General features: G+C 39.0%; 1 protein-coding gene across 3 annotated transcripts; it reads left to right on the forward strand.

The window, feature by feature from the left end:
• Window positions 1-241: 241 nt before the first annotated feature.
• SPCS3 (signal peptidase complex subunit 3) lies at window positions 242-12841 on the forward strand. 3 transcript variants are annotated; one of them, XR_013417103.1, is made up of 6 exons: window positions 242-489; window positions 2430-2503; window positions 4450-4526; window positions 7606-7721; window positions 8645-11518; window positions 11640-12841. XR_013417103.1 is itself a non-coding variant. In NM_001194879.3 (5 exon segments), coding segments are annotated over 5 exon segments (543 nt in total). In that variant the 5' UTR covers window positions 290-346; the 3' UTR covers window positions 8778-9086.
• Window positions 12842-27680: the final 14839 nt, after the last annotated feature.

Genomic DNA, 27680 nt, shown 5'->3' on the forward strand with positions numbered 1-27680 from the left:
GCCGAAGAGTAGGAGAAGCTGTTTAGGAGGGGGTGGGTCTTCCGCGACAAACCCCGCCCCTCCCTCGCTCGTCGCTGATTGGTGGCGGCGTTAGGCCGCGACGGAGGGGCGGGCTCGCGGCTGGGTCGCTCCCTTTCCGCGCGGTCCCGTGCGCGCTGTGGGTGTGTCTCGGGAAGCGGGCGCGCGCGCGCTCGCGTCGGAGGACCGGAAAGGAGGCGGGGCCGCGGCGGCGCGCGCTCCCGGATCGCGCGCACCGCAGACGGCGCGGATCGCAGGGAGCCGGTCCGCCGCCGGAACGGGAGCGTGAGTGTGCGTGTGGAGCCGGGGCTCGTGGGAGACGATCGCGATGAACACGGTGTTGTCGCGGGCGAACTCGCTGTTCGCCTTCTCGCTGAGCGTGATGGCGGCGCTCACCTTCGGCTGCTTCATCACCACCGCCTTCAAAGACAGGAGCGTCCCGGTGCGGCTGCACGTCTCGCGGATCATGCTGTGAGTGCGGCCGAGGCCGGGTCGGCGGTGCAGAACGCCGGGACCGGGCCGGGGCGGAAGCCGAAGCCGGGCCGCCGCGCCGGGGCTGCCGTGCCGGGGCCGCAGGCAGGGCGTCCGGGTCGCCCTTCTGAGCGGCCGTTCGTCCCCGAGGGCGGTCGTCAGGGGTGGACGTCGCGGGCTTTTCCGGCGTCCCCTCGGAACTTGCACCCCTCCACAGTAAATTCCCGGGCTTGCTCTTAAATTTTAATTTTGAGCGTTCCTCTGGTCGGTGCCTCCGCTTGCTTCCTGTTCCTCACTTCCCTCCACCCACGCCTGGCCAATGAGGGAGCAACACAACAGCAGAGCCGGCGCCGCCGCCCGCCCAGGCTGGCGCCTCCCGCGCGTCCGGGGCCGTTCGTGGTCCGCACGCGAGGCCCGCCAGGCGCTGCCGCCACGCTCCGGGTCGGGCTTCCGTGGGGTTTCCCGGCGGCTCTGGAGGCCACAGGACGGGGTTGTCTTTGTGTCATTCATCACCCGAGTTTGCCCTGTTTGACATTCTCTTTACAGTTGTTGCCTTTGCATCTTCAGAAGGCAGTAAACACTTGCAGCTGCTTTGAAGTTGGCCAGAGATATTGGGCACTGAGGGAATTAAGCATCTTAGCCATCTGATACAGCGAGATTTTTGTTTCGTTGGGTTTCTTTTTTTGTTGTTGTTTTCTTTTTTCTTTTTTTTTTTTTTTTAATTTTTTGGCCAACCACTTGAAGAAATCTGCGAAAACGCCGAAAAATGCAATTCGAAATGACAGGGCCATTTCGCTATTGCCTATTTTGTCCTTGATTTTATTCTCTGGCTCTTTAATCCTCGTATTTTTTCCCCTCTTATTCTCATACCCTTCTCTATTCCATCTTCCAACAAGTTCTTTAACCTTAGTTTATTTCTTTGTCAGAATCGCCAAGAAGCCAGTCATCAAATAGCCAGCCTTGTCCCCCACCTTTTTTTTTTTTTTTTTTTTTAATTACTGTACTGATGTTTGTTAGATATTGTTCGAATAGACCTGGGGTGGAAATCAGCACTGCCACTGTCAGCCCTGTGAGGTTAGAAGAGCTTGGTGCATATTAAACACTGAACAGATGTTAGCTTGTCTTGAGCAAGTTTCTTACCATTCTGGGACTTAATTTCTTTTTAAGATGGAAGTAATACCTAATTGGTAGGTTGTGAGTATTATTTGAAATGTGAAAAATATTATCAGTGGGTCTGACCCGTAGTAAACAGTAAATAGCAGCTGGTTACAGTAGTATCCCCTTAATGGGGTAGGTATACGTTCCAAGACCCCCAGTGGATGCCTGAAACCACGGATAGCACCAAATCCTAGTATACTTGGTTTTTTCCTATGATAAAACTTACGAATTAAGCACAATAAGAGATTAACAATAACAGAACAACTGTAACAATATACTTAATAAAAGTTATGTGAATATGATCTCTTTCCCTTTTTCTCAAAATAACTTATTTTACTGTACTCACCTATTTTCACACTGGGTTGACTGCGGATAATTGAAACCGAAAAGTGAAATCTCGGATAAGGGGGTGATTACTGTATCATCCCTTAATATGCCATCTGTTAGTATTCCATATCACCTTGTAGTCATGTGTGGTTTCTTCTACCCATTATGCACAATTGCTTTACATCAAGTATTTACTATTCTTTTTAGCAGTTTTTATCTCCCTCTGAGTTTTGTTAGGAATTCTCTTAAGTTACATGCAATTAGCTGAAGACTTACTTTCATATTGGATTAGAATGTTTCTCCTGTTTTCACGCTTACAGATTTCTCTGGTGTTTACTTGTTTCTTTGTGGAATTGCTGTTTCACCTGTGCACACACCTGTATTCTTTCTCTTTAAGAAGTTACGTGAATTTTGTATGTTCTGTTGGATGGTAAAACTTTTATCTTTACTTCTAGAAAAAATGTAGAAGATTTCACTGGACCTAGAGAAAGAAGTGATCTGGGATTTATCACATTTGATATAACTGCTGATATCCTTTAAGAAAATATTTCATTACTTTTTCTATAGTTTTATAATGAGATATGTGTTGTTTAATGATTTGGATGACTATCTCATTGAATCAGCCAAACCTTGGAAATTCCTGTGCCTTTTTCATCAGTAAAATAATGTTAATACCTCCCCGTCACACTTTGAGAAAACTTCATGAGTAGTTGTGTGAACGTACTTTAAATTCTTATTGTGTGAACATACTTTAAATTCTTAACCGAAACATTAAATTGATTGAAAGCTACGTAAGAAAGTTTGAATCTGTTTTTTAGAAAGAAAAAATGAAATTAGATCATTTGGATAAGAAGGAAAAATATTACCAGTGCTCAGCCTGCCTATAGATATTTCATGTACAATTTCAAATAATATATCCATATTTTATTATAGCAGAGAGAGACTTATGTTTAAAAAATGAATTACATCTGTTACGATTTGAAAGGGTGATATCAAAATTATTGGTAAACTGGTTGCTTTTTGCCATCATAACTCTTTTTATAAGGAATTTTATAAAAGAAAATATTAACAATTGTAAGAGTTTCTTTGGTGGTGATATTTAAATGTTTTCTCTTGACGTTGAATTTCTGTCTTTTGACAACTCTGATCATTTTGGCCAGGCTAGTCTTTTTTAGGGTCTTAGGTTAATGTCTTGGCAATGTTCTCTGCCATTTCTAGCCTGATCTCACCTGCCTTTTTAATACCCCATGATTTAAATGGTTGTGGAGATTGAACAGTCTGAACTTGTGTGAAAGTACCTGTCTGAACAGTTAAAGCTGGTCATATACTTGGGGAATTTATCTAATTTGCCTTTCTATGACCATGAAATTTACTTTCAGCTTAACTTTTAACAATTGTCAGGTTTAGAAATAGGCTAAGAATTAGTTCTGTAGGTACCTTTTTAGGAAATAGAGTGTACCATTGGAAGAGTCTTATGCTAAATTTCATGTGTATTTTTAAGTCTGTATGATTTTTAAAAATCTGCTCAAGGGAATTTAGGTCTACTGTGAAAGTAGTAATTTTGTGTATCCAGAGAAGTATAGTGAAATTTCCTGATATCTATGGTATTTATATATTACCAATCTCATTATTTGTAGTTTCTTCAGATTTTCTTAATGCTGCTGCTACTACTACTTTAAATTGTACTTGTTCTTGTAAACAGCAGTCCTAGACTTAGTTCTAAAGGAGTGATTCTTAGTGGTTACACATAATTAATAATGGAATGCAACAAATGTGTTACTAACAGTGTGGAAACTCATGTAGTAAAATGAGTTAACTTAACAATTAACATAATACTTAAAAATCCAAATATTAACTCTGCTTATTTCTTGGTATTGGCACCAGTCTTGTTAATTCTGGTGATGTTCTTGTCCTCTTTGGGAAACTGAATTGAGCCACATTGGTGTCATTTGCATCTTTGAGAGACATTTTAATGTCTACTTGCATGTGACCGAAAGTGACATGTACAATTTATTATACTTGGTTAATTATTGAGCCTTGTTTATGTTTGCATATTGTTAAATTTAAATAGTGGTGATTGTTTATACTTTAGAGCACCAGTGGAATTGTATTTGCTTGAAATATCAAGTGCTCTTTTTTTTTTTTTTTTTTAAACTTAGTTGATGTTACAGAAAACAAATTTTGGATTTGTTCTTTTCTTACTAGTCAAAGTATCTCCGCTGGTAATCCTTGGAGGAATACGGGAGGATGCCAGTAATCTCATACTGAGGTTTTTTTGTTTTGGAATAAGGTGGATTTCACAATGTATTTGTCTTCTGCATATTTTTATTAAATTAGTGGCACATTATGTTTCTGGGCCACCTCTCTCTTTTCTACTTCAGTATTACTGTTATGGATAAATAACCTAAGAATAATTAAGATCTATTTAAAAGTGATATACTGCTCATAAATTTATATTTTCCTTAATTTACTTACATCTAGAGAATATATTTGATTGGAATGTTAAGCAGTTGTTTCTTTATTTATCAGCAGAATATTCAACAAAAAATAATGTAAGTATATCTAATTAGAAGTATTTTAATAGCTATTTAAAGCCTTATTCTTTATGAAAGAATACACATTTTATGTATTTAAAATACCTGACCTGAGTTACCTAGCAAAAAATCACAAGCCTGTGGACGTAACTCTGTTATAAAAACGTTAGCTCTTTTGGGAGCCTCTTTTTGTTTTTGTTTTCGTTTTTCTGTTTGTTCTATATAGCTCTCTAGCATTGGGGTCTCCAGAATGGGGTCCATGCAAAGAAATATATGTATGTAAGGAAAACAGAAGCTTCTATTAATATATTAATTTAAAGTAAAAACAGTTAAGCTTTACTAATACTTGCTATATGAACTGATGTTAATACTCGTATTCAGCCTTTAAGTCAGATAAATGGGCACGTGCCTTCTACAATATGCAGGTATTCCGGAGGAAAGGAGGAATTCTGTAGGTCAAGAAGTTCACCATGTTACCTAGCATTTATTCATTTGTTTTCAGCATGTTGCAAAATATTGCAGTATATGCAATACATAAGTGGATTCTATTATCTAATTTTAGCTAATTCTTTCAAAATGGAAAAGTGGCTTAAAAAGATTTCTGCAAAGAAATCACAGATTGAAGATGATGCTAATAATCCATACATATGTAAACAGTAGGAAAATGGTGAAGCTCATACTTGTATTCTTCTTCTGAGCTGCTCTGTCACACTGAAGGATAAAAAAACACAAAGACAACCTAAATAGATCTGATAAGTTGGCTGAGACACTGTCAATGGTATTAATTAATAATAGTACATATGTAGTACCTATATAATTTATAATAACACTTATTTCGAGGATTTGTGATCCAAAAACTATTGGAGACCACTTTCTATAGTAAGATCAGAAACATATTGCTGAACTATCAACTAGGAAATGGCGCGGGTAGCCAGTAGTATTGCCACTCAGCTGTTTACTCTTTTTTTTTTTTTTTTTGGAGACGAAGTCCCGCTCTTGTAGCCCAGGCTGGAGTGCAGTGGCGCCATTGATCTCAGCTCACTGCAGCTTCCGCCTCCTGGATTCAAGCAGTTCTCCTGCCTCAGCCTACCAAGTAGCTGCGATTACAGGCTCCTGCCACCATGCCCAGCTAATTTTTGTATTTTTAGTACAGACAGGCTTTCACCATGTTGGTCAGGCTGGTCTTGAACTCCTAACCTCAGGTCATCCGCATGCCTTGTCCTTCCAAAGTGCAGGGATTACAGGCATGAGCTACCGCGCCCGGCTGTTGTTTACTCTCTAAGTTAAAATATTCTTTCTCCACAGCTACAGTTAGAGAGCTGCATGGTGACTTACTTGAATCAACAGAATTTGAGATCTGTGATTATAATTCTCATTATGAAGATATATAATCAAAAGCTGTAAAGATTGTTAATAATTTTTTAACCTACTGAGATTATTTTAAAATCCATCTTAGTACCAGATTGTTAATAACTTTTTAACCTTCTGAGATTATTTTAAAATCCATCTTAGTACCAGATACCTTTCTTTAAAAAAAAAAAACATGGTGTGAACTGTTTTGGTAGTCTTATTAAGCCATGTAGCTACAATTAATTAATATCCCTACCTATTGAGAACAGTTTGCCTTTGTTTTGGGGTTGTATGGGATTCATTAATCTAAGTATCTGAGTACTTGAACTGTTTTTGTTTTGTTTTGTTTTTGACACGGAGTTTCACTCTTGTTGCCCAGGCTGGAGTACGGTAGTATGATCTTGGCTCACTGCAACCTCCGCCTCCTGGGTTCAAGTGATTCCCCTGCCTCAGCCCCCCAAGTAGCTGGGATTACAGGCACCCGCCACCTTGCTAATAACTTTCAGTCATAAACTAATAGTTTTAATAGGTTTTGATATAATAGTTTAATAGCTTTTAATTATAAAACTTACTATGAATTATAATTTGTGATTTAAAAAACTAGTTCAGGCCAGGCGCAGTGGCTCACACCTGTAATCCCAGCACTGTGGGAGGCTGAGGCAGGGGACCATCTGAGATCAGGAGTTTGAGACCAGCCTGGCCAACATGGTGAAACCCTATCTCTACTAAAAATACAAAAAATTAGCCGGGCATGGTAGTGCGTGCCTGTAATCCCAGCTACTCAGGAGGCTGAGGCAGGAGAATCTCATGAACCTGGGAGGTGGAGGTTGCAATGAGCTGAGATTTTGCCATTGCACTCCAGCCTTGGTGACAGAGCAAGACTCTGTCTCAAAAAAAAAAAAAAAAAAAAAAAACTGCTCCACATTTCTTTTTAGTTAATGTAGTCATCATATACTGAGTAATTGCCCTTACAAGCTAATAGATGCTAACTTAAAAGAACAAATTCCTTGGGATTTAGTAGTGGCCATAAATTTTTTTTATTTCCATATCACACTTTTAATTTTCTAAACGGAGTTTGTTTGTAATACGTTGAAGGAGTGGCTTAAAAGAATTGTCTGACCTCTAGAATTTTGCCTTGATGAGACAGCAATGCATGTATTTTTTTTAATTAAAGGGAAAAAAGATCTTTAAAAGGCTTCATTTTTTTAGTGATTTCTTCAAGATTTTGTAAAGAAATCTTGGAGAAGATTTCTTATAAATTTTCGTGACATAATTAATCAGTAGTAAACTGTATTAGCAGTGTGATGGAACAGGGATTGGCTCTGTTTTCCTGGTACCGTTTAGGATCCATGCTGAGCTGGAGGGTCTTAGAAATTTTAAGGGAAAGGTGATTTAACAGAAGACTTCCCTTCTAGGGATTTAATTCATCTGTTCCTCCAAAGGCCTCACTTTTTGGAGACCTTACAGATCAAAAACCTTGCATTAAGTTGTGAAGGCCCGAAGTAATACAGTTGAGTTTGCAAAAGGAATGAATTCCTTCAGGGAATTATCATTCTTCTCTCCAAGAATAATTTGCTCCTTTTTGTATCTGTCTCTTTGCTGCTATTTGTATGCATTAAGATTCCAGCAAACTCCTCAAAGTTGAATTCATTAACATGTCAAACTATTTGCTTACTAATACTTTTAATTTGAAGTGATAAGGTGGTATTTCTGATGAGTTATCTAATTAATTTTCATTTCAATATAGGCTCTGAACCAAGTTGTCCTGTGGGACAAGATTGTTCTGAGAGGTGATAATCCGAAGCTGCTGCTGAAAGATATGAAAACAAAATATTTTTTCTTTGACGATGGAAATGGTCTCAAGTGAGCAATTCTTGGTCATTTTTTTACATTTAATAAGAGATGAAAAAGAGAGAAAGATATATTTTTATTTTAAAGAAAAATACTTGAGAGTAAAAAGGGAAAAATTGGAAGAGAAGTATTTATGCATATCTGAACTGAAAAATTGGGTGGAAATGCAAAGTGGGATCTAAGATAAGCAATTCTCTTGCAGGTTGTGAAATGTCATAGTCAAACTAATAAAGCTTCTATCTTAAGTGTACCAGGAATATGGGCTTGTTCAGATGTGGTAGGGCTGTGGTTGTCAAATTAAAGAGCTCCTTTCTGAGCGTGAGTCGGGAAACCTTAGAAGCAGCGTGTTGGGTCTAGGAGTTGATAATAGTTAAGGGAAGTGCTATTGGTTCTCCAGACGTGACTTCTCTAAAGCTCAGTTGACTCAGAGTGACTGATCTCTCAGGTTATTTTTACCTCTTAGACTCTAGTGGCAAACATTGGAAATAATTTTAGAAGAAAGCTATTTTGACCAAGCCAAACCTCTGTATTTGCAATGAAAATTTCAGAACATGAGAATTTTGTTAAGGTTTGTCCATCTAGGTAATTGACAAGAGTTAGGTTTCAACTCATTGCTCTGATTCTTAGCTTGTCTCTTTTTACATTTCCTGTTTGAATCATTTAAACTTTTTGGTTGAGAGTTCTATTAACTGCAGCTGTGAGTTTCTATGGGTCATCCTGGGACATCAGTAAATGTAGTCCCGCTGTCTTCTAGCATTGTCCTTGGATTTTAAGTGACATGAGAAAATAGTTCTTTTTGCAGATTAGCATATTAGGATTTCTGTTAGGAATAGATGGTTATAAGTAAAGTATTTAACATCTCAGTGTTTGACTTAAAATTTTTTTTTGATCTACTAGCGTTTCTGATGATTTGTGTTTATTGTATCTTTTTATAGGGGAAACAGGAATGTCACTTTGACCCTATCTTGGAACGTCGTACCAAATGCTGGAATTCTACCTCTTGTGACAGGATCAGGACACGTATCTGTCCCATTTCCAGATACATATGAAATAACGAAGAGTTATTAAATTATTCTGAATTTGAAACGACATATTTTTATACTTAATGAATTGTATCTCATTAATCTCTTCCCTTACATCTTCATTTATTGTTGGTTTGGTTTTTTTTGTTTGTTTTTTTATTTGGTATAAGAACTAACATCAAAAGGCCTGTTTGAAGGGAAAGGTTAATGGGCTACTTAATGTTACAAACAAAACAAAAAAACAAGGCTGCCACAGTGGAGTGTTATCTTACAAGAATAAGAACTACATAAAATGGATTTGTAAAAAATACATATTTGAAGTATTCCCTGTATTTCTGTTATTCTCTATGGAATATAAAGTGAGCATGAAAGGTAGTTAAAACTTTCAGGTGCCTGTAGAGTCGTAACAACTCTGTATTTTATGCCTTTTGCATTCACGCGAGTTCATGTTGGATGTGATTTAAAAGTAGACATTCTCTTTTATCTCTTTTAGGATATGTTCGATTACTGGAAAATTAATACGGTTATTTGTTAGAAGTCTGGTTTATAAAAAAGTGATGGAATTTTATTCCATTTGTCTTAGGAAGGCCCATAATACTTGTTTTTCTTACATGTGACTAGCAACTTTCTCTACTTAAAGACTAAATACCTCTTCATATGCTGTAAATTATTCTAATTCATTTTAAAATCTTTTAGGTAAACCAAATGTGTGTCTTCAGTACTTTCTCTAAAAACGTTCCTTTATAGCTTTTTACTTTTTTTTAGCGTTGCCATTGAAAGTTAAAATGTTTGCATGGTTTACCCTCTGAGTTACGTTTCTTCTAGGGCGCATGCCTACTGTCACTAAGTGAATTATTTACTACTTTTTGTAGGTCTACATTTTAATAATTATTGGGATAATAACTGTGGTATGCTTTCCCATTTACAAACCACTCATAGACTTTATGTCATCCTCAATAATCTAATGAGGTAAGTAGTGTGTTAGCTCTTTGCAGATAAGAAACTGAAACCCAGAAGTTTATTGAATTGCTCCATGGTTACCTAGGGATCAAGGAGTAGAGTTAAAACTTGAACTCAGATCTTCTAATTTTCTGAGCTCATCCTTTCTCTTATACCTCAGATTGCAGACTAATCAAATTTCACTTAAAACCTTCCTGATATTTTTGTCACTTTGGACACCCTTTCTATTCTAGAAAAGGTTTCCTGTTTTATATGGAAGTGACTAATTTTCAAGCTGCCAACAACGTGTGTCAAGGTAATATTTTATTCTCTGAATAAATTCATTTCACTTATATTAAAAGCATAAAGAAATCTACATGTATGTAAAAATAACTTAGAAATTCAGTACATAATACATGATTGAATACATGATCGTATTTAACATGATTTTTTTTTTCTGCAGTGGATAAACAAACATCCCCAAAGTAGCAACTGCAAATCAGTTACCCTTAGAAAAGCAAGACCAAACACTGTAGTTACACTATTAGCAGTAAGCAAAAAGGGCTAATATTTTCTAAGAATTGGGCTAATATTTTCTAAGAATAGTTTAAATTATAAACATTTGTTATATTTACCTTATGTGAAATATGTCACTATTTAATTACATTAATTTTAACATCTGTTGTATGGAGTTGTATAGTTCATGCAAAAGCCTGTGGGTATGGGTTTTTCAAGTCAGCAGAAAGGTCAAAGATACCATGAATGCTAAACTGCTTGGCTCCCAGCTTTTTCATTAAACTTTTCAGGGTGTTGGTTTCTTTATCTGTAAAGGGACAGAGTTGGACTAGTTAACTTTAATGGCAATCTTTTTACTCCACACAAATCTATAAAATTTATCTGTTCAGCAAAAAGATTGAACAAAAAAAGCACGTTAGTAATATGAAGACAGGAAAATGAGTGAAAGTCTAACACATAACTCATATTGATCTACTTTATTTCTGTTAGATTTTACACTCAGAAAATGTAACCTCATTTATTTTGTACAAAACTAGACATGGAAACTTAAAATGTGCAGGTGTCAAAGCTTAAAAATCAGGTGTGTCCTCTTCAAAGAAGGTATTCGCAATAAGCCTGCAGTCTTAACCAGACCTGGCACCAGTTTAACAGTTCGTTATACTTCTGTGATGAGTGGATCTGTTAGTCTGGTAGAGATTAGTGTTGAAATTTACTTGAATTACAATTTCACGAGCCCACTTTTTTTGGAGTTTGGTGAGGATGAGAAGTAGAAATGCCCAACTAGCACAGCATGGAGAAAGTTTTCTGTTGGCTTGACTAAGGGAAATTGCTCAGAACAAGAATGCTCCAACGTGGGAATAAGGACCCTCAGTCTCAGGAACTCATTTTGGGGTGCAGTTTCTACATTTAAAAAATTGACTTGTGTTCAGTTTGATAACCGTTTCATTTGCTTTAGTCTCAGTGTTTTAGAGAAGTCTTATAATGTTCTACAAAGACACAAAGCTTTAGGCTTATACAAAACTGAGTATGATTAGAAATTTCTGAGCCCAGAAATGTTTCTGAGAAAAGAGAATGATTTCAAGACACTTATTTAAAAGTAATTATGGTTAGAAATGAATTAATTTAAAAATGTGCTCACATATCCCTTTCTCTAACAGTTTAACTAGGCAACCATCTGTATCAGTGTTTTTTTATTCCCCTAATGGATTACATTTGGTTTCTTTATTCTGAAAGGAAAATAACAAAAACTTCAGAAATTCCTAAGGGTGTAATAGGAAAGTGAGTTTTGAGTTTCCTTTCCTGGAATTATTTTATAGTTCTTTGGTGGGTCTCGTCAGCCAATTCATAGCTGGGCTTTAAGATTATCATCTTAGAGATGATAGATGGGCTTTTTGGAAGATTTCGTCTTAGAGATGAAAAGCTGGGCTTTTTCTCTAAGATGATGAGCTTAAAGCCCAGCTATTGATAATGAACATTTTTCACTATTTTTTTTTTTCTATCTGAAGCTTAGAGATCTAAAGCTTTGGATCTTTGGGGTATATGTCAATGGAGGTATTATTTTATAATACTTTGTATTGACATGAAGTGGGTTCATGGGGGAAGAACCATAAGCTGTGAACATTGGTAGCAAACAAAGATATATTCATTTCAAAGCTTTCCTTGCTTTTAGCAGAGAGAAGCCTGTGTACCTTACATGTGTGACTTTCAGTAGTTTAAAGAGATGTTTCAAAAAGTTATTGCATGTTTTTGATGCAATTTGAGAAATTGTTTACTTCACAATGTAGTCATTCATAAAAAAATTCATGAAAATACTGAATATATGTTTGAGGATTTTTCTTTTCTTTGTTTTTTTCCGAGACGGAGGTTTGCTCTTACGCCCAGGCTAGAGTGAAATGGCACAATCTTGGCTCACTGCAACCTCCACCCCCCAGGTTCAAGCGATTCTCCTGCCTCAGCCTCCGGAGTAGCTGGGATTACAGGCGCCCGCCACCACGTCTGGCTAACTTTTGTATTTTCAGTAGAGATGGGATTTCGCTGTGTTGGCCAGGCTGGTCTCGAACTCCTGACCTCAAGTGATCCACCTGTGTCGGCCTTCCAAAGTGCTAGGTTAACAGGTGTGAGCCACTGTGCCCAGCCGAAGATTTTTCTTAATTGCAATAAATATTCAGCATTTTTTCTAATGAAAATGAATTTTGTTTACGAGTAGAAGTATGCATTTTAAAAGACTTTCAGATTTATGCTTTTTATGTGAAGCTGCTAAACTAAAAGTAAATGGAAGAAACCAAGTCTAGTAGGTTTTTTCTTTTTTTGGTGGGGGTGGGATGGGGGAGGTTAGCTACACTTAAAATATCTTCTCCAGAGACTGTATGCTCCTATACTAGACTGTAAGCTCTTTGAGGGCAGTCTGTCAGATTTATCTTTGTATCTTCCCCAGGGCCTAGCATAGTGCCTTGCACATAATAGGCACCCAATAAATACTGATGAAGAATGAAGGCGTTGTGTTTCTAATGTGACCAAACCATGGGGATTCTTTGTCATTAATACTGTCCTCCTTTGTAAGTGCTGTTTTTCTTTTTTTCTTTCTTGAGTTCCTAATGAGATTAGATCTTACCATGTTCAGTTGGACAATTCAGTAAAGGTAAATGCTGCTCTTGATCTAGTTGCTGTGACCTGTGTTCTTTCTGACTTTTGCTGAGGGAGCCAAGTGATAGTGGCTAGTGATAAGATTGATACATAAATTGCTTTACTTTAAAATAACACTAGAAGACCCTACTGTGGACCTGACCGCCCCCCCCCCCCCGGCTGCAAAAAAAAAAAAAAAAAAAAAAAAAAATCTCAGGATGCATGTTTAAAGTACAGCTCAGGAAGAAATGGGTTAAAACAAATAGCTGACTCTTTGAAAGGCCAGGGTGTTGGCTGATCCTCCGCCAGCTTCTTGGGCACATTGGCTGGTTTGGCTCACTAAGGGAACATTTATTTACCAGTGAATTCAGGCAATCAAAACAGAAATACTCCCTCAAAACAACAGAAAATCATTGCATTTAGAGGGTAAGGGTTTTTAACCTAAGTGTATGTTACCAGGAATGATAAAAGAGGTCAACTACATTTTACTTTGTTTTCTCCCAACCTGGGCAAGTGTATACCAGAACTTTCACTTTTTAAACGTTTTTCCTCATACTCCCTTGTCCTTTTCCCGCTCTCCCAGTGAAGTGTTAAGCAAGAATTCTGAGTTCTGTAGATTGTTGCCTGATTGATGAGTTGCCATGGCCAAAAGAAAACTTACAACGTTAATAAGTATACTTTTATATCCAAATAAACCTCAAGCCTGAAGGAGCTTTGAAGTATTCCCTTTCCATGTGCATAATTTATACACATTCCACTTGTGTATCTGTTGAGTATAGTTGGAAATAGGCACCTAAGAGTTGAGAAGTACATGGACTGATTAGTACTATACTGTAGAAAAAGCCTCTGTGCATTTCTTCTGAAAGCTACCATGTTTGTGCTCCTAAGCTCTGTGCTTGCTTGTGAGTGGCTTGGAATGGCTGCAAGCTCCCTGGTGAGGGAGTACAAAGGGTGGGAAGGAATCTAACAGATGTGAGTGGGGAGGAAGTGGGTTTTGACATGCGCTGAGGAATCTGAAACAAATTCATCTTAGAAGTCTGCTCAAGGTTGTGTGGGTCTCGCTCAAATTTATTTGAGAAGTCCATGGCTTGTCCAACTACTGCAGCCTCTGCTGCTGCTTTAAGAATCTGTAAGTGCTGTTAGTTCTCTGCACGTGCACCGACAACCAAGGATGACTAAAAGTCTAACTGGGAATCACACCTAATTGAGTTTAAGAGAGAAATTTATTGCTACCTGACTCTTGCTCTCATCTCAACATTTGAAAGCCTGATTTAAGCACTCTGTTAGTTAACACCAAGTGCTATGATAGGTAACATCAAAATTTTGGTAGCATAAGAAAAAGTTTGGCTGGGCACGGCTCACGCCTGTAATCCTAGCACTTTGGGAGTCTGAGGGGGTCAGATCACAAGGTTAGGAGTTCAAAACTAGCCTGGCCAACATGGTGAAATCCCGTCTCTACTAAAAATACAAAAATTAGCTGGGAATGGTGGCGCGTGCCTGTAATCCCAGCTACTGGGGAAGGTGAGGCAGGAGAATTGCTTGAATCGGAACCCAGGAGGCGGAGGTTGCAAGATAGCACCACTGCACTAGATAGCGCCACTGCACTCCAGCCTGGGCTACAGAGTGAGATTGCGTCTCAGAAAACGAAAGTTTATTTCTTGTTTTTACAAGGAACCAATGTGGGTGTTGAGGCAGCTTTCCACATGGTGTGACAGAAGGACCCAGGTGTCTTCCAGCTTGTGACTGCCATCCCAGGATTGACAAGACTTCACTTGAAGTTGGCAGTCTGGGGTTGAGGAAAAGAGTGGAGAAGGCCCACCTGCTTAATTAGCTTTGCCCAGAGTATCACACCACCAACTCGCATTCCAAGGGTGAAAACAAATTGCATGGCCCTGTGTAGATAAGCAAGGGGCCTCTGGGAAGTACAATCTTTGGTTGGGTAATCACTTCTCAGAAACAACTGTGTGGTGGATGGGAAGCATAAATCTTTCTTGCATAGCTAGTCACTCACTTTCTGCTCATGCTCACCAGCTTAAGCTGACCCGCCCCTGTTATACCCCAGCAGGGAATACCAGTTGATTATAGTCAACATTTTATTTTTTGTGTCTTGTCTGTAGTGCATTAAGGATTTTCTGAAGGTGAGCATATTAGATTTTAAAGGTTAGATTTTAAAGCACTTACCAGGCATGAGTTACCTGATCTAATCTCTAGCCTAATCATCCAGTACTTAATTTTTTATATTAGTTCCTGGAACATTATTTCCTTACTTTGCAGCAGCATTTATAGCTCTTGCTGCCCCTTGGGAATATATATATATGTGTGTATATATATGTGTATATAGGTATATATGTATATATGTGTATATATGTATACACACTATATATATATGTTTCATGTTTGTCAGTTTCATGAGCGAGAAGGCTATGTTTATCTTGTTCACTTTACTATAAGACACTACATATTTGCTGAGTAAATTGAATTAATAAAAAGCAAAAAATGAGTGTGATTAATAAATTTTAGTTATATTGGCTTACACAGGTATTTTGTCTCATGTAAGAGAGGCATTTCAGGACATTCCATGACAAATTTTCAGAGGATAAACGAACTGGGTTTTTACTGTAAAATGTTATCTCCTAGTTGTATCTCAGTGATAAATGTTTAACATTAATGGTAAAGGGAGGCATATGGAGTAGTTTATATTTGAAAATTATTAGGCTAAGGACAATCATAAGTCCTTATGGATTAATGTCTTTTGCCATTTTTTACATTTGTAACAGACAAAAGAAAATGTGGAAAAGTTTATGAGATATTTGTATATAGTTTACTGAATAATATAAAGCATGTGCCTCTGTAACTACTACTCAGATCAGCAGTTGGAACAATATCATTACTGCATGCTTCCTCCCTATACCTCTTCTGGATCACAACCTGTTACCTTTCCACTGTCTTCACTTTTGTGTTAGCCATTTTCTTGCCTTTTTTGAACATTTTACTACCTGTGTTGCATCCTGTCAGCTTTACTACCATCATGGACAATAGAAACATCTCAGTGGCTTACAAAAACAAATGTGTATTTCTTGCATCAATAGGGGCTTAGGGTATACTCCTCACATCTCTTCATTCCAGATTCCAGGTTGAGAGAACAGTTCCTTTTGCGATGCCAAAGGGCAGTTAGAACTGTTGGGAACTCTTGGAGCCTCTGATTGAAGGTGACAAGCATCATGTCTACTCCTTTAATTGACTCAAGCAAGTTACATGGCAAAGCCAAGAAGTTGAAGGGTTGGGGAGCTAAATTCCATAGGGAAAGAGCACAAGTCACATGGCACTTAGTAATACTCTTTCAGGAAAGGAGGAGGGAATTCTTAGAAATATAAGTTATCACACATTCCTAAGCGATATAGTTTAGTTTGGTTTGGTTATGAACATAAGTATAATCTTATCATAAGAATTTTTGGTCTTCCTGCTTTGGCTCAACATTAACTTTAAGAGTTTCATTTATGTTTTTGTGTGAAGGTGTAGTTCATTTTCATTGTTTAGCAGTTTTCATTGTAGTATAGTCATCCATAGTAGGCATCTGGAGTAGGCATAATTTATTTACCTGTTCTGTTGACAGACATGTGCTCTGAATATTCTTGTACAGGTAGCCTGGTGTATGTGTTTCTCTAGGAAAGGGATCTTCACATTTTGTTGCTTGCATAGCACATCAAAGATTTTTTTTTAAACTTTCTTAAATACTGAAAAATTTTCATCTTGTTATAGAATGTAATTTTTGGTACATTGCAAATATTAACATTTTAAAGTACAAACTGCACATTACTTTTTTGCATTACTTTAAAAATGTATCTAAATGTATCCAGTAGAATACAGTATTTATATGATTTGATACAATCATTCATTCTCTAATGAACAAATTCTTCCTTAATGGTCAAAGTTCTTATTTCTTTTTCAAATCATATTTACATGTCTCTAGCAAAATTTTGTCCTAATGGGTAATACTCTAGAGAGTGCTATTTTCAAGTCTTTTATTGATAACTCTACCACATTTCTTTGTAACAAAAATGTGCATGTAAATTGAAATTGATCTTTTACAATTTCCTCTGACTCCAATATTCTAAGTTCTAAGGGTTTAAAAGTTATTCTGGAGTAAGTTAATTCTGTGATTATCAATAGTACACAGTTGATCAAAACAAGTATATTAGAAATGTGATAGATAATCCTAACTCTTGATGAGATGGAATTAGATATGGGAGGGGATAATTTATGTTGCTTTTATTAAGGGAATTATTAAATTATTTATTTGTCCCCAAGGTTTGATGCCTTGTGGCAACGCACCATAGCAAGATTCTGGATGAGGTGAGGCTTTCTATTGTGAAAGGGGTGATGGAAGGAAAGAACCTCAAGCCTGGGTGCATTACCAGCCAGATCACTTTAGAAGTACGCATGAGAGCAGAGCTGATTTCCGTACAGCTCTCTGTCACCATGCACAAAGTTCCATGTTCCTCCTAATCGAAGACCACTGCTCTAGCATACACATCTAAGACTGGAAATTCCTAAGTCTTATGGAATTCGTATCAACGTCTTTATATTACCAAACTTTCCCAAAGTGGTTTTTCGAAGTATGAGTTCTTTGCCTCAATTTGGGTTTGCAGACTTTAGTTTTTGCCAAACTGGTGAATATCCAATGGTATCTTATTTTGGTTGTAACTTACATTTCTCTGTTTGCAAAAATGAGAAACTTCTATTCATGTTTATTGTTCATTTGAATTTCTTTCTTAGGTGCCTGTTCAAGTTTTACCCATTTTCTATTTGTCTTATTGATTTGTAGGATTTCTTTATATACTCTCAGTTTGAGTCTTCTAGCTTACCCTTTCACTTTTGCATGGTTCCTTTTGATCAATCAAGCTGCTTATTATAATCAAATGTATTAGGCTTTTCTTTTATTTAATAATGCTCTTTTAACCATTCTCCCAGCTATCTATGGTGTTATGAAGCAGAAAATCTCTTAGTTTTGAAGTCAGAATATCTGGGTTTGGATTCTGGTACGGACACTTTCTAGCTATGTGAAGTTGGCTAAGCAATGCTCACTAGAGTAAGTTGTCTAAGCCTTATGTTTGATATTGTTTGTGCCTGGCATTATTATGTTTGCTTTGCATATATTAAACTCAATGCTCACAACAACCCTATGAGGTAGATACTATTATCATTCCCATTTTAAAGAAAAAGAAGCTGAGATCAAGATAGGTGAGTAACTTGCTCCCTGTCAGTGTGGTAGGTAGTGGTAAAGCCAATATTCAAAGCCTGGCACCTGCACTAGAGCCTGAACTCTCCTCCATACAGACTGTGCTTCTTCCTCAGAAACATGGGAATGAGAATACCTTTCTTTTAGAATTGCTGTGAGCAAAAAAATATGCATGGGAAAGGACCTCCCAGCATTTTTAGTACATAGCAGGTTTTTGTTATTTCTGTGAAATGTAGGGGAGTTGAGGAAACAGAACCGAACAGAACACAAACATTAAAGTCTCTTTGAAAAGTCATATGTATTTTTTAAACAGATAATTGTAGAGCAAATTGAATACTTCAATTTACTTGTTCAAACCAATGAGTCTTCAGTATCTTTAATGTAGGAGACAGATGTTCTCTGAACAACAGACTTAGTATTTTTCTGGTAAGAATGGAAAAAATCAATTTCTTAGCTCAATCATATAGATTAATTTCTTAATGATCTTGAAAAGTATAGGAAAATATACCCTCATTTTAACCATGTGGCCTAAAAAGGGCCAGAGAAAACAAATAATAAAGCTTTAAATGGAAGTTGGTGTGAAAGACAAAATTCGCCAGACAATAAAGATAATTTTACTCTGGATATTACAATAGGGAGAATTTTCATTTCCGCAGGAGAATGTGTGAAAGAAATGAAGGAGGCCTGGGGTTTTAGAGAGGCAGGTAAACAAGGGAGTCAAGGGAAAGGATGCGGGGGCTCAGTTCTTGGATGTGCCAAGGGAGGTGGTTCCTTGAAGTTAACTGTTTCTCATAACATAAAAGGTGGGAGGTTTTTTTTTTTTTTTTTTTTTTTTTTTTTTTTTTTTTTTTTTAGCAATTGCTTTTTCCTGGGAGCACAGGGCTCTGGAAATTTTCAACATTGTCACTGCCTTTAGGAAAGCTAAGAAAAACGCAGAATCCTCTACTGTAACAGCAAGGCTATGGGTCAGTAGCCAGGCAGTCACAATGGTCAAAGCAAGTGTGTAACAAACCTAATCAAGAGCCTAATCCCCCGAAGAGAAGAGGAACCCAAAATCTGAAGTGATTTATAACTTTTAACTTAAAGATTGATAGTTCAGCGGCCACCAACCCCCCACTCTTTGCACTTGATTGTAAATCAAGAAATTCAATTAAATATTTGCACAGCATGTTTTTTTTCTAGCAAGTTCTTTATTTTAATTTTAATTTGAAATCAGTGCATTATATTAATAACTCCATTGATCGTTTGTCTACTTAACAATCTTTGATGATCTTTCCAATAGTGAAATGATCCTATAAAACCATTGACAGGTTCTAAGATTTTTCCTTTGTCTACCCATCCCTACTAACTAGAAATACATTTCTGGGAAGTAGTCTAACAATAATTTCAGTTTTGAAAAAGGTGTTGGATGGTAAGGAGACTATAATGTTTAAAGGCCTTTATTGATCTTTTTATAGATTTACTGGAAGTTGAAAACTAGCACAAAGAGGTCCCCTGTAACCTTCACCTAGTTCTCCCTCATGGTGACATCTTACTATAGTTCAGTATCAAAACATAGAAATTGCCATTGGTACAGTTAATAGACTATTCAGATTTCATCCATTTTACATTGTTCATTTGTGTGTGTTAGTATCTTTAATAGGCCGACACTGCTTATACTCTGGAGTGGAGTGTGGTAATACAGACAGTTCTTCAAAACACTTTACACTTTCTTGGGAGGTTTTTGTTTTGTTTTGTTGTTTCGTTTTGTTTTGTAGTTTGGCCTTAATTCTCAGCCCTGCCTTTAAGATTTCTCCACTTGTCTTAGAGAGTCAAGAATTAAAGTATTGCCACTGCAGTGATTATTAATTAAAGAATAAATATATTGAAGTGGGTTGGAGGCAGGGGGATAACATGTCGCTTGTCACATTGAGCCAGCTGGTTAGAATTCTCCTGATGGATGCAAAGGCCTAGGAAGCTTAAGTTCCTAGATAGCAGAGAATCTTTGCCCTGCGTGAAAACAATAAGGAACATCACTACCTGGTTGGAATTGCTGAATTTGGCCAGGGGGATCAGTCCTTTCAAATCTATGTCTCTGTGTTGGTCATTTTCCTTCTAGCAAGGAAGATCCATTATTTAAGAGGTATACGATCTCCAGGAAAACCTATGAAAGATCTGTCAGTATCTTTTGTGCTTTTATAACACACTCATAACACACACATAAAATTACAAATAAGTTTCACAAAATACATACACTTATGGGGATATGCTCATTCTTTCATATCATTTTTTAAAAAATTGGTGGTCATTACCTGGGGTAAATCAATTTCAGGACCCTTGTTTAAAAGAAAAGTCAGTTCAAACAGTAGTAAGAATTGTTAGGTTGGTGCAAAAGTAACTGTGGCTTTTGCCATTAAAAGTAATGATAATAAGAGCCTAAAAGTTTTCATAATAAGAGCTGCAATTTACTGGCTACCTATTATGTGGTAGGTGATTTTCCAAGAAAATGACCAGTCATAACATTCTTGGGATTCATTCAGTATTCAACACATAGTTATTGTGCTCCTATTTGCTAGGCATTGTTCTAGTAGACAGAGCAGTGACCAAAGCAGGAAAAAAAAATTGTCTAATGGAATTTACAGTCTAGTAGGGAGAATATTTAACAGACACATGAGAAAGTAAAGCATATTTCATGTCATAGGATGTAAGCACTATGAAGAGAAATAATTAGGGAAGGGAGATAAGGAGTACTGGGATGCTAGCTTAAGTAAGGTGGTCATGGTAGACTTCTTCAACAAGGTGATATCTGAAGGAGATGAGAGATGAGAGAGAAAACTGCAGGGATATTGGGTGGAAGAGAAATCATGGCTGAAGGAACGGCAAGAGCCAGACCTTGAGGCAAGACAGATACTGGAGAATTCAAAGGATAGGACACTGGAGTTATGATTCAAATGCAAAACAACAGGCTCAGGACATTGAGCTCAAGGTCAGACTTAGAGGGTACTGAACAAAAGTCTAGCTGACTCCAAAGTCAGTGCTCTATTCGTTACAAATAACTACATGTGCTAGTGACTGCCCATCTACTATGTGTCATTATCCAAACTCTTGCTCTAAATATTTGATGGCCATCTAACGTTTTCTGGTTAAGTAAAGGAGTCAAATTGCCCTTGCTAGAAATCACATTTTAAAGGAAACTGGCAACAAAAGAAAGACACTTGGGACTACAAACTTTTCAAAGATTAGTCAGAGGCAAATACGTCTAGTGTGTTACTGTTTCAATTAAATGATTAGTGAGATAGCACTGGAGAATCAATTTCTCTATAAATGAAATATTTTTTAACCTAGTGTAAGCAGTAAAGTCACTAGAGAGGAAAGTAATTTTTCCAGTTTCTTGCTTTAAAAATTTCTTTATTTATGATAAAAAGTGATAGCACCAGAGAGTCTTTGGCATGGCACTATGCACTGTGTAGACCCGATACCCTGAAGCTTTGTATTTCATGTTACCTTTATGAGGTGGAACTTCTTCACACTGGCAAGATAAGTGCTTGTGAAAAGATTAGAGAAAAACAGTATAATCATTATAGTGGTTTTTTCCCAAATGGGTTTTTGTTTGTTTTTATTTATTTAGTTAGTTAGTTTTGCTCATAACTGGTCCTTTGGTGCCCTCTGGTGATATAGCTGATGAAAACAAGTACTAGATCTCTCATTCTCTCTCTCACACTATATAGTATTGCCATCTAATGTACACAATTTACAACACCAAAATGCATAAAGAAAAATTACCCACAAGAATAATTGTACACTTACCAGTTTATTCAGTCTTGCCTCACATAAAAATTGCTAAAAGTTTTGAGTTGAGAGCGGTAATGTAAGAGAAAGCAATCTCTTAACTTTGTGAGGGTTTCTTTGTATGTGTTTTTTTACTTTTTGAAACATGAGACAGCTTCTCACTCTGTCACCCAGGCTGCAGTGCAGTGATGCAATCTGCACTCACTCCGGCCTGGACCTCCCAGGCTCCAGTGATCCTCCCATCTCAGCTCCTTGAGTAGCTGGGAACACAGGAATGCACCACCCCACCCTGCTAATTTTTGTATTTGTAGAGATGAGATTTCACTCTTGCCTGGGCTGGTCTTGAACTCCTGAGCTCAAGTGACCCACCCGCCTCAACCTCCCAAAGTGCTGGGTTTACAGATGTGATCCACTGCACCCAGCAGCAATGTTTAACTTCATAAACTGAGACTACGCTAAAAAATCCATGGCAAGGAAAAAAAAAATTTAAATCTCTGATAGACTAACAGAAATCAATCAGCCTTACCACTTCTATGTGCATATTGTCAGTAAATCTCCTTTCATTGAAACAAGGCAAGTAAATTAAAAATGGTGAATAACCCACTGATTGAAAGCATGGTATTTTTTCTGGGCAATCTGAACTACAAACTGGTTGACAACAGGAAACAGTATGGCCCTACACTACATGATTTTCCATCATTAAAACTATGGAAATCTTGTCCTTGTCCTCATGTGTTAGATATTTCTCTTTTAAATAGTGTACAGCTGGATTTTTAAAATCCAATCTGGTAAGCTATTTAAATTGGTGGTTATAGTGATTAATAATGTATTTGGGCTTGTTTTGCCCCTCTTATTTGTATATAATGCATTTTTTGTACTTGTTTTGTTCATCTTGTTTTATTTTTAATTGAATCTTTGTTTTTATTTAATTATTTTGTATTCAATGATTTAAAAATTTTTATGTTAACCTTGAAATATTGTCATGCAGATTTAACCAGTTCTTAAGCTACTGATTCTTACTAGTTAAAAATGTAAAGCATTAAGAATGTGAGCTCCATTAGAGCTGGGATTTTTGACTTTGTCCACTGCTGTATTCCCAGAGTCACAGGATCCTTGGGGTGTCGCTTTTCCAGCCAGAAACCTCTGTGGCTGGTGGTGCCTTTGCCCGAGTTTTGCTGAGGCCTGCTGGGCTCATTCTGCCCACTTGGCCGGGCAGGCTGTGCTTGACTTACATTGCTGGCCTGGATCCCTCACCTGCCAAGGGCAACCCAGGCCCAGAGTGTTGAGTGGTGTGTGAGCAAGCCAGTGTGGGATTCAGTCACTGTGCACACTGACGTATGCCAGCTGCAGTAGCATGGACAGCTCCAGGTGCTGGCAAGGGTCCTGGCTCCCTGCAAGACTGTGGCCAAATGAGGCATACCACAACCATCTTCCATGGCTGTCACTGGGGAACATGGTGGTATCCACAAGCTTGGAGATGCCAGGAAATGCAGAGCCCCAATGAGGGCCTCACAGCCCTGGCTTGAGAGCTCCTAGATCTAGGCTCCTTGAAAGGCTGCAGTTGTTCTCTTTTTCTCTCTTCTTTCCTTCTTGTTGCCTGCAACGTGGTGAGCAAGGGGCATGTTTTAGCCCCTCTTGTGTTACAGCTCTTTCAGCCCTGCCATATTTGGTGGTTCCTGAGTTCTTGTCCCAGGTCCAGAAAGAATGAGGTATGTGGACAAGTGGAGATTGAGCAAGGCAAAGAGGTGTTTAACTGAGTGACAGAACAGCTCAGAGGAGACTGCAAAGGTAGCTCCTCTCTGCAGGCAGGTCAACCTGCTGTCTGCAGCCTTCAGTGGAGAGGAGGCCCAGAGTTGGTAGCTCCTATCCACAGGCAAGTTGTCCCATCCTCTACCCAAGCCTGGCTGAGTCTGGGGTTTTTATGGGCTTTAGAGGGGAGGAATTGCATGCTGACTGGTCCAGGGGCAGCCATAGGCAGACCCGGAAAAAGCACCATAAGTTCTGTATCCAGTCTGCAGAACTGATAACCTGGCCCCCAGGCTTCAGTCTGTCCCTGGCTTGAAGGTGTGGCTTCACTGGGAGGCCTGCTTCTTTGTGCCCAGGAGCTTGTCTACCTCCTGCCACCATCAACCTGCCATCCACAGTGCCCACAGTGCCCAGGCTGTTTGTGCCAAGGGGCACCTGCATGCCCTCTGCTGAACTCCTCTCAGCCCCCCTAAGCCTCCCTCCTGTGCTTGTCAGTGCCCAAAGTCAGGAGGGGGCTGAGGTGGCAGGGGACTGGCATGTCAGCATTGCCTCAAGCACACACACACGCATCTGGGTTGTAATAGCACCCAGGCTTATCTGCAACTTTACTACAAAATAGGAGCAGGCGCCAGAAGCAGGGAGAGGCCAGGCATTGGGAGCAGCAATTCCAACCTGCAGGAGCAGGAGGGTTTCCTGGGCTCCGGAGAGCACAGGTGTTGAGAATAGGCCCCCCAAATCTGGCCATAAACTGGCTATAAACAAAATCTCTGTGGCACTGTCACATGTTTGTGCTAGCCATGATGCCCATGCTGAATGTGTGGGTTTACTGGAATGAGGGCAAGGAACACCTCGCCCACCCAGGACGGAAAACTGCTTAAAGGCGTTCATAAGCCACAAATGATAGCATGAGTGATCTGTGCTTTAAGGGCATGTTCCTGCTGCAGATAACTGGCCAGGCCCATCCCTTTATTTCGGCCCATTCCTTTGTTTCCCATAAGGATACTTTTAGTTCATCTATAATCTATGGAAACAATGTTTATCACTGGCTTGCTGTCAATAAATATGTGGGTAAATCTCTGTTCGAGGCTGTCAGCTCTGAAGGCTGTGAGACCCCTGATTTCCCACTCCACATGCTCTATTTCTGTGTGTGTGTCTTTAATTCCTCTAGTGCTGCTGGGTTAGGGTCTCCAAGACTGAGCTGGTCTCAGCAAGTGGCGCCCAACGTGGAGGCTCAAACCCAGATCGAAGGGTCACCGGAGCGACAGTTGGAGAACATGGAACTAAGTTGGAGGACACCTGAATACTCTTATGTACTTCTTACTCTCATGGTGAGTAAGAAGGAGAGCTTGGAAGCATCAGGGTAACAATGGGACAAGTGTGGGCTCTGGTTTGTTCCACCTTGGAACCTTTCCACACTGATGACGAAGAGGAAGGAGAGTATAATGAAGTAACAGAAGAAGTAACAGAGCAGGTTTGTTTGCCCGCTAAACCTAAAGTGGCAAAGGAGGGAGCGGTTCATCCCTACCCTTCTGCACCCCCTCCTTATTTTGAAGAAAAAGAGTGGCCTGACCCTCCAGATCTTTCTTTTCCAGAGGACGCTGGGCAAAAAGTGATTGCCCCAGTGACTGTTCAAGCAGTGCCTTAAGCAATCGCTCTCCGTTCTATTCAGGTGGGAATTCAGCAAGCTAGAAGAGAGGGTGATTTAGAGGCTTGGCAGTTCCCTGTTAGAATACACCCCTGAGATCAACAGGGAAATATTATAGCTACATTGTAGTCTTTTCCTTTTAAATTACTCAAAGAATCTAAACAAGCTATTAATCAATATGGACCAGGTTCTTCTTTTGTAATGGGACTGTTAAAGAATGTTGTTGTTTCCAGTCAGATGATTCCTACTGACTGGTGTGCTCTTGCTCCAGCTTGTGTAGCTCCAGCTGAGTTCTTACAATTTAAAACTTGGTGGGCAGATGAAGCTTCCATTCAGGCTGCTCCCAACGTCTAGGCCCAACCTCAAATTAATATAACTGCAGACCAACTTTTGGGGGTCAGTGGCTGGGCTGGTTTAGATGCACAAGTGGTCATGCAGGATGATGCCATAGAGCAGCTTAGAGGAGTGTGCATTAGAGCTTGGGAAAAAATCACTTCAAGGGAGAAAAATACCCTCCCTTTAGTGCTGTCAAACAGGGACCAAAAGAACCATATGTGGATTATATAGCTCGGTTACAGGAGTCTCTTAAAAAGGTGATTGCAGATTCAGCTGCTCAGGATACAGTGTTGGAGTTATTAGCTTTTGATAATGCTAATCCCGAGTGCCACGCTGCTCTGTGACCTATTAGAGGGAAAGCACATTTAGTTGATTATATCAAGGCCTGTGATGGTATCAGAGGTAATCTGCATAAGGCTACTCTGCTAGCCCAGGCAATGGCAGGACTGAGAGTGGATAAAGGAAATACTCTGTTTCCTGGAACTTGTTTTAACCATGGGAAGCATGGCCATACTAAAAAAGAATGTAGAAAAAATCAGTGAGTCAGGCTGCCAGATAGGGGAAGAAAGAAAACTGCTGAGCCTGAAATATGTCCAAAGTGTAAAAGAGGAAAACACTGGACTAATCAGCGTCACTCTAAATTTGATAAAGATGGGAACCCAATTTCAGGAAATGCCATGAGGGGCCCATCCCGGGCCCTGTTCCAAACTGGGGCATTTCTGGCTTGGGCCATTCCCTCACCCATGTACAATGTCTGTTCCCCAACACGGCCAGTAGTGCTGCAGTAGATTTATGCTGCACAAAAACTGTGGGCCTTCTGCTGGGGGAACCCCCGCAAAAAGTTACAACAGGGGTATGTGGACCCTTGCCAGAGGGGACGATACGATGACTTCTAGGCAGGTCTAGTTTATTTTTATTTTTTTTAATTTTTTTATTTTTATTTTTATTTTTTTTGAGATGGAGTCTCGTTCTGTCGTCCAGGTTGGAGTGCAGTGGCCGGATCTCAGCTCACTGCAAGCTCCGCCTCCCAGGTTTATGCCATTCTCCTGCCTCAGTCTCCCGAGTAGCTGGGACTACAGGCACTTGCCACTGCGCCCAGCTAGTTTTTTGTATTTTTTAGTAGAGATGGGGTGGCAGGTCTAGTTTAAATTTAAAAGGGGTACAAGTACAAACAGGAGTCATTAATTCAGATTACAATGGAGAAAATCAAATTGTCATACCTACTTCTGTTCCCTGGAAAGCAGATCCAGGAGAGCATATAGCACAGCTCCTGATTGTGCCATATGTGGAAATGGGGAAAAGTGAAATTAAACAAACAGGAGGATTTGGAAGCTCAAATAAACAAGGCAAAGCAGCTTATTGGGTAAATCAAATTAATGATAAATGTCCTACCTGTGAAATAACTGTTCAGGGAAAGAAATTTAAAGGTTTGGTAGACACAGGAGCAGACATTTCAATCATTTCTCTACAGCACTGGCCATCTACGTGGCCAATTCATCCTGCTCAATTTAACATAGTTGGAGTTGGTAAAGCCCCTGAAGTATATCAAAGTAGTTATATTTCACATTGTGAAGGGCCCCATGGACAACTTGGGACTATTCAACCAATTATAACTTCTGTACCTATACATTTATGGGGAAGAGATTTATTACAACAATGGGGAGCACAAGTTCTAATTCCAGAACAATTACATAGCCCTCAAAGTCAACATATGATGCATGAAATGGGGTATGTCCCTGATATGGGACTAGGAAAAAAATTGCAAGGTTTGAAGGAACCACTTCAAGCAGAAAGACAAAGTTCCTGCCAAGGTTTAGGATATCATTTTTCATGGCAGCCATTGTTAAGCCTCCAGAACCTATACCTTTAAAATGGTTAACAGATAAGCCAATTTGGATAGAACAATGGCCACTAAGTAAAGAGAAACTGGAGACTTTAGAGGACTTCATTACTGAACAATTAGAAAAAGGACACATAGCTCCAACATTTTCCCCTTGGAATTCTCCAGTTTTTGTAATTAAGAAAAAATCAGGTAAATGGAGAATGTTAACTGATTTAAGATCTCCATTAATTCATTTATACAAGCTATGGGGGCATCACAGCCAGGATTGCCTTCTCCTGCTATGATTTCAAAAAAT

Source organism: Macaca mulatta, chromosome 5, assembly GCF_049350105.2.
Source record: "Macaca mulatta isolate MMU2019108-1 chromosome 5, T2T-MMU8v2.0, whole genome shotgun sequence".
In the NCBI taxonomy this organism is placed as follows: domain Eukaryota; kingdom Metazoa; phylum Chordata; class Mammalia; order Primates; family Cercopithecidae; genus Macaca; species Macaca mulatta.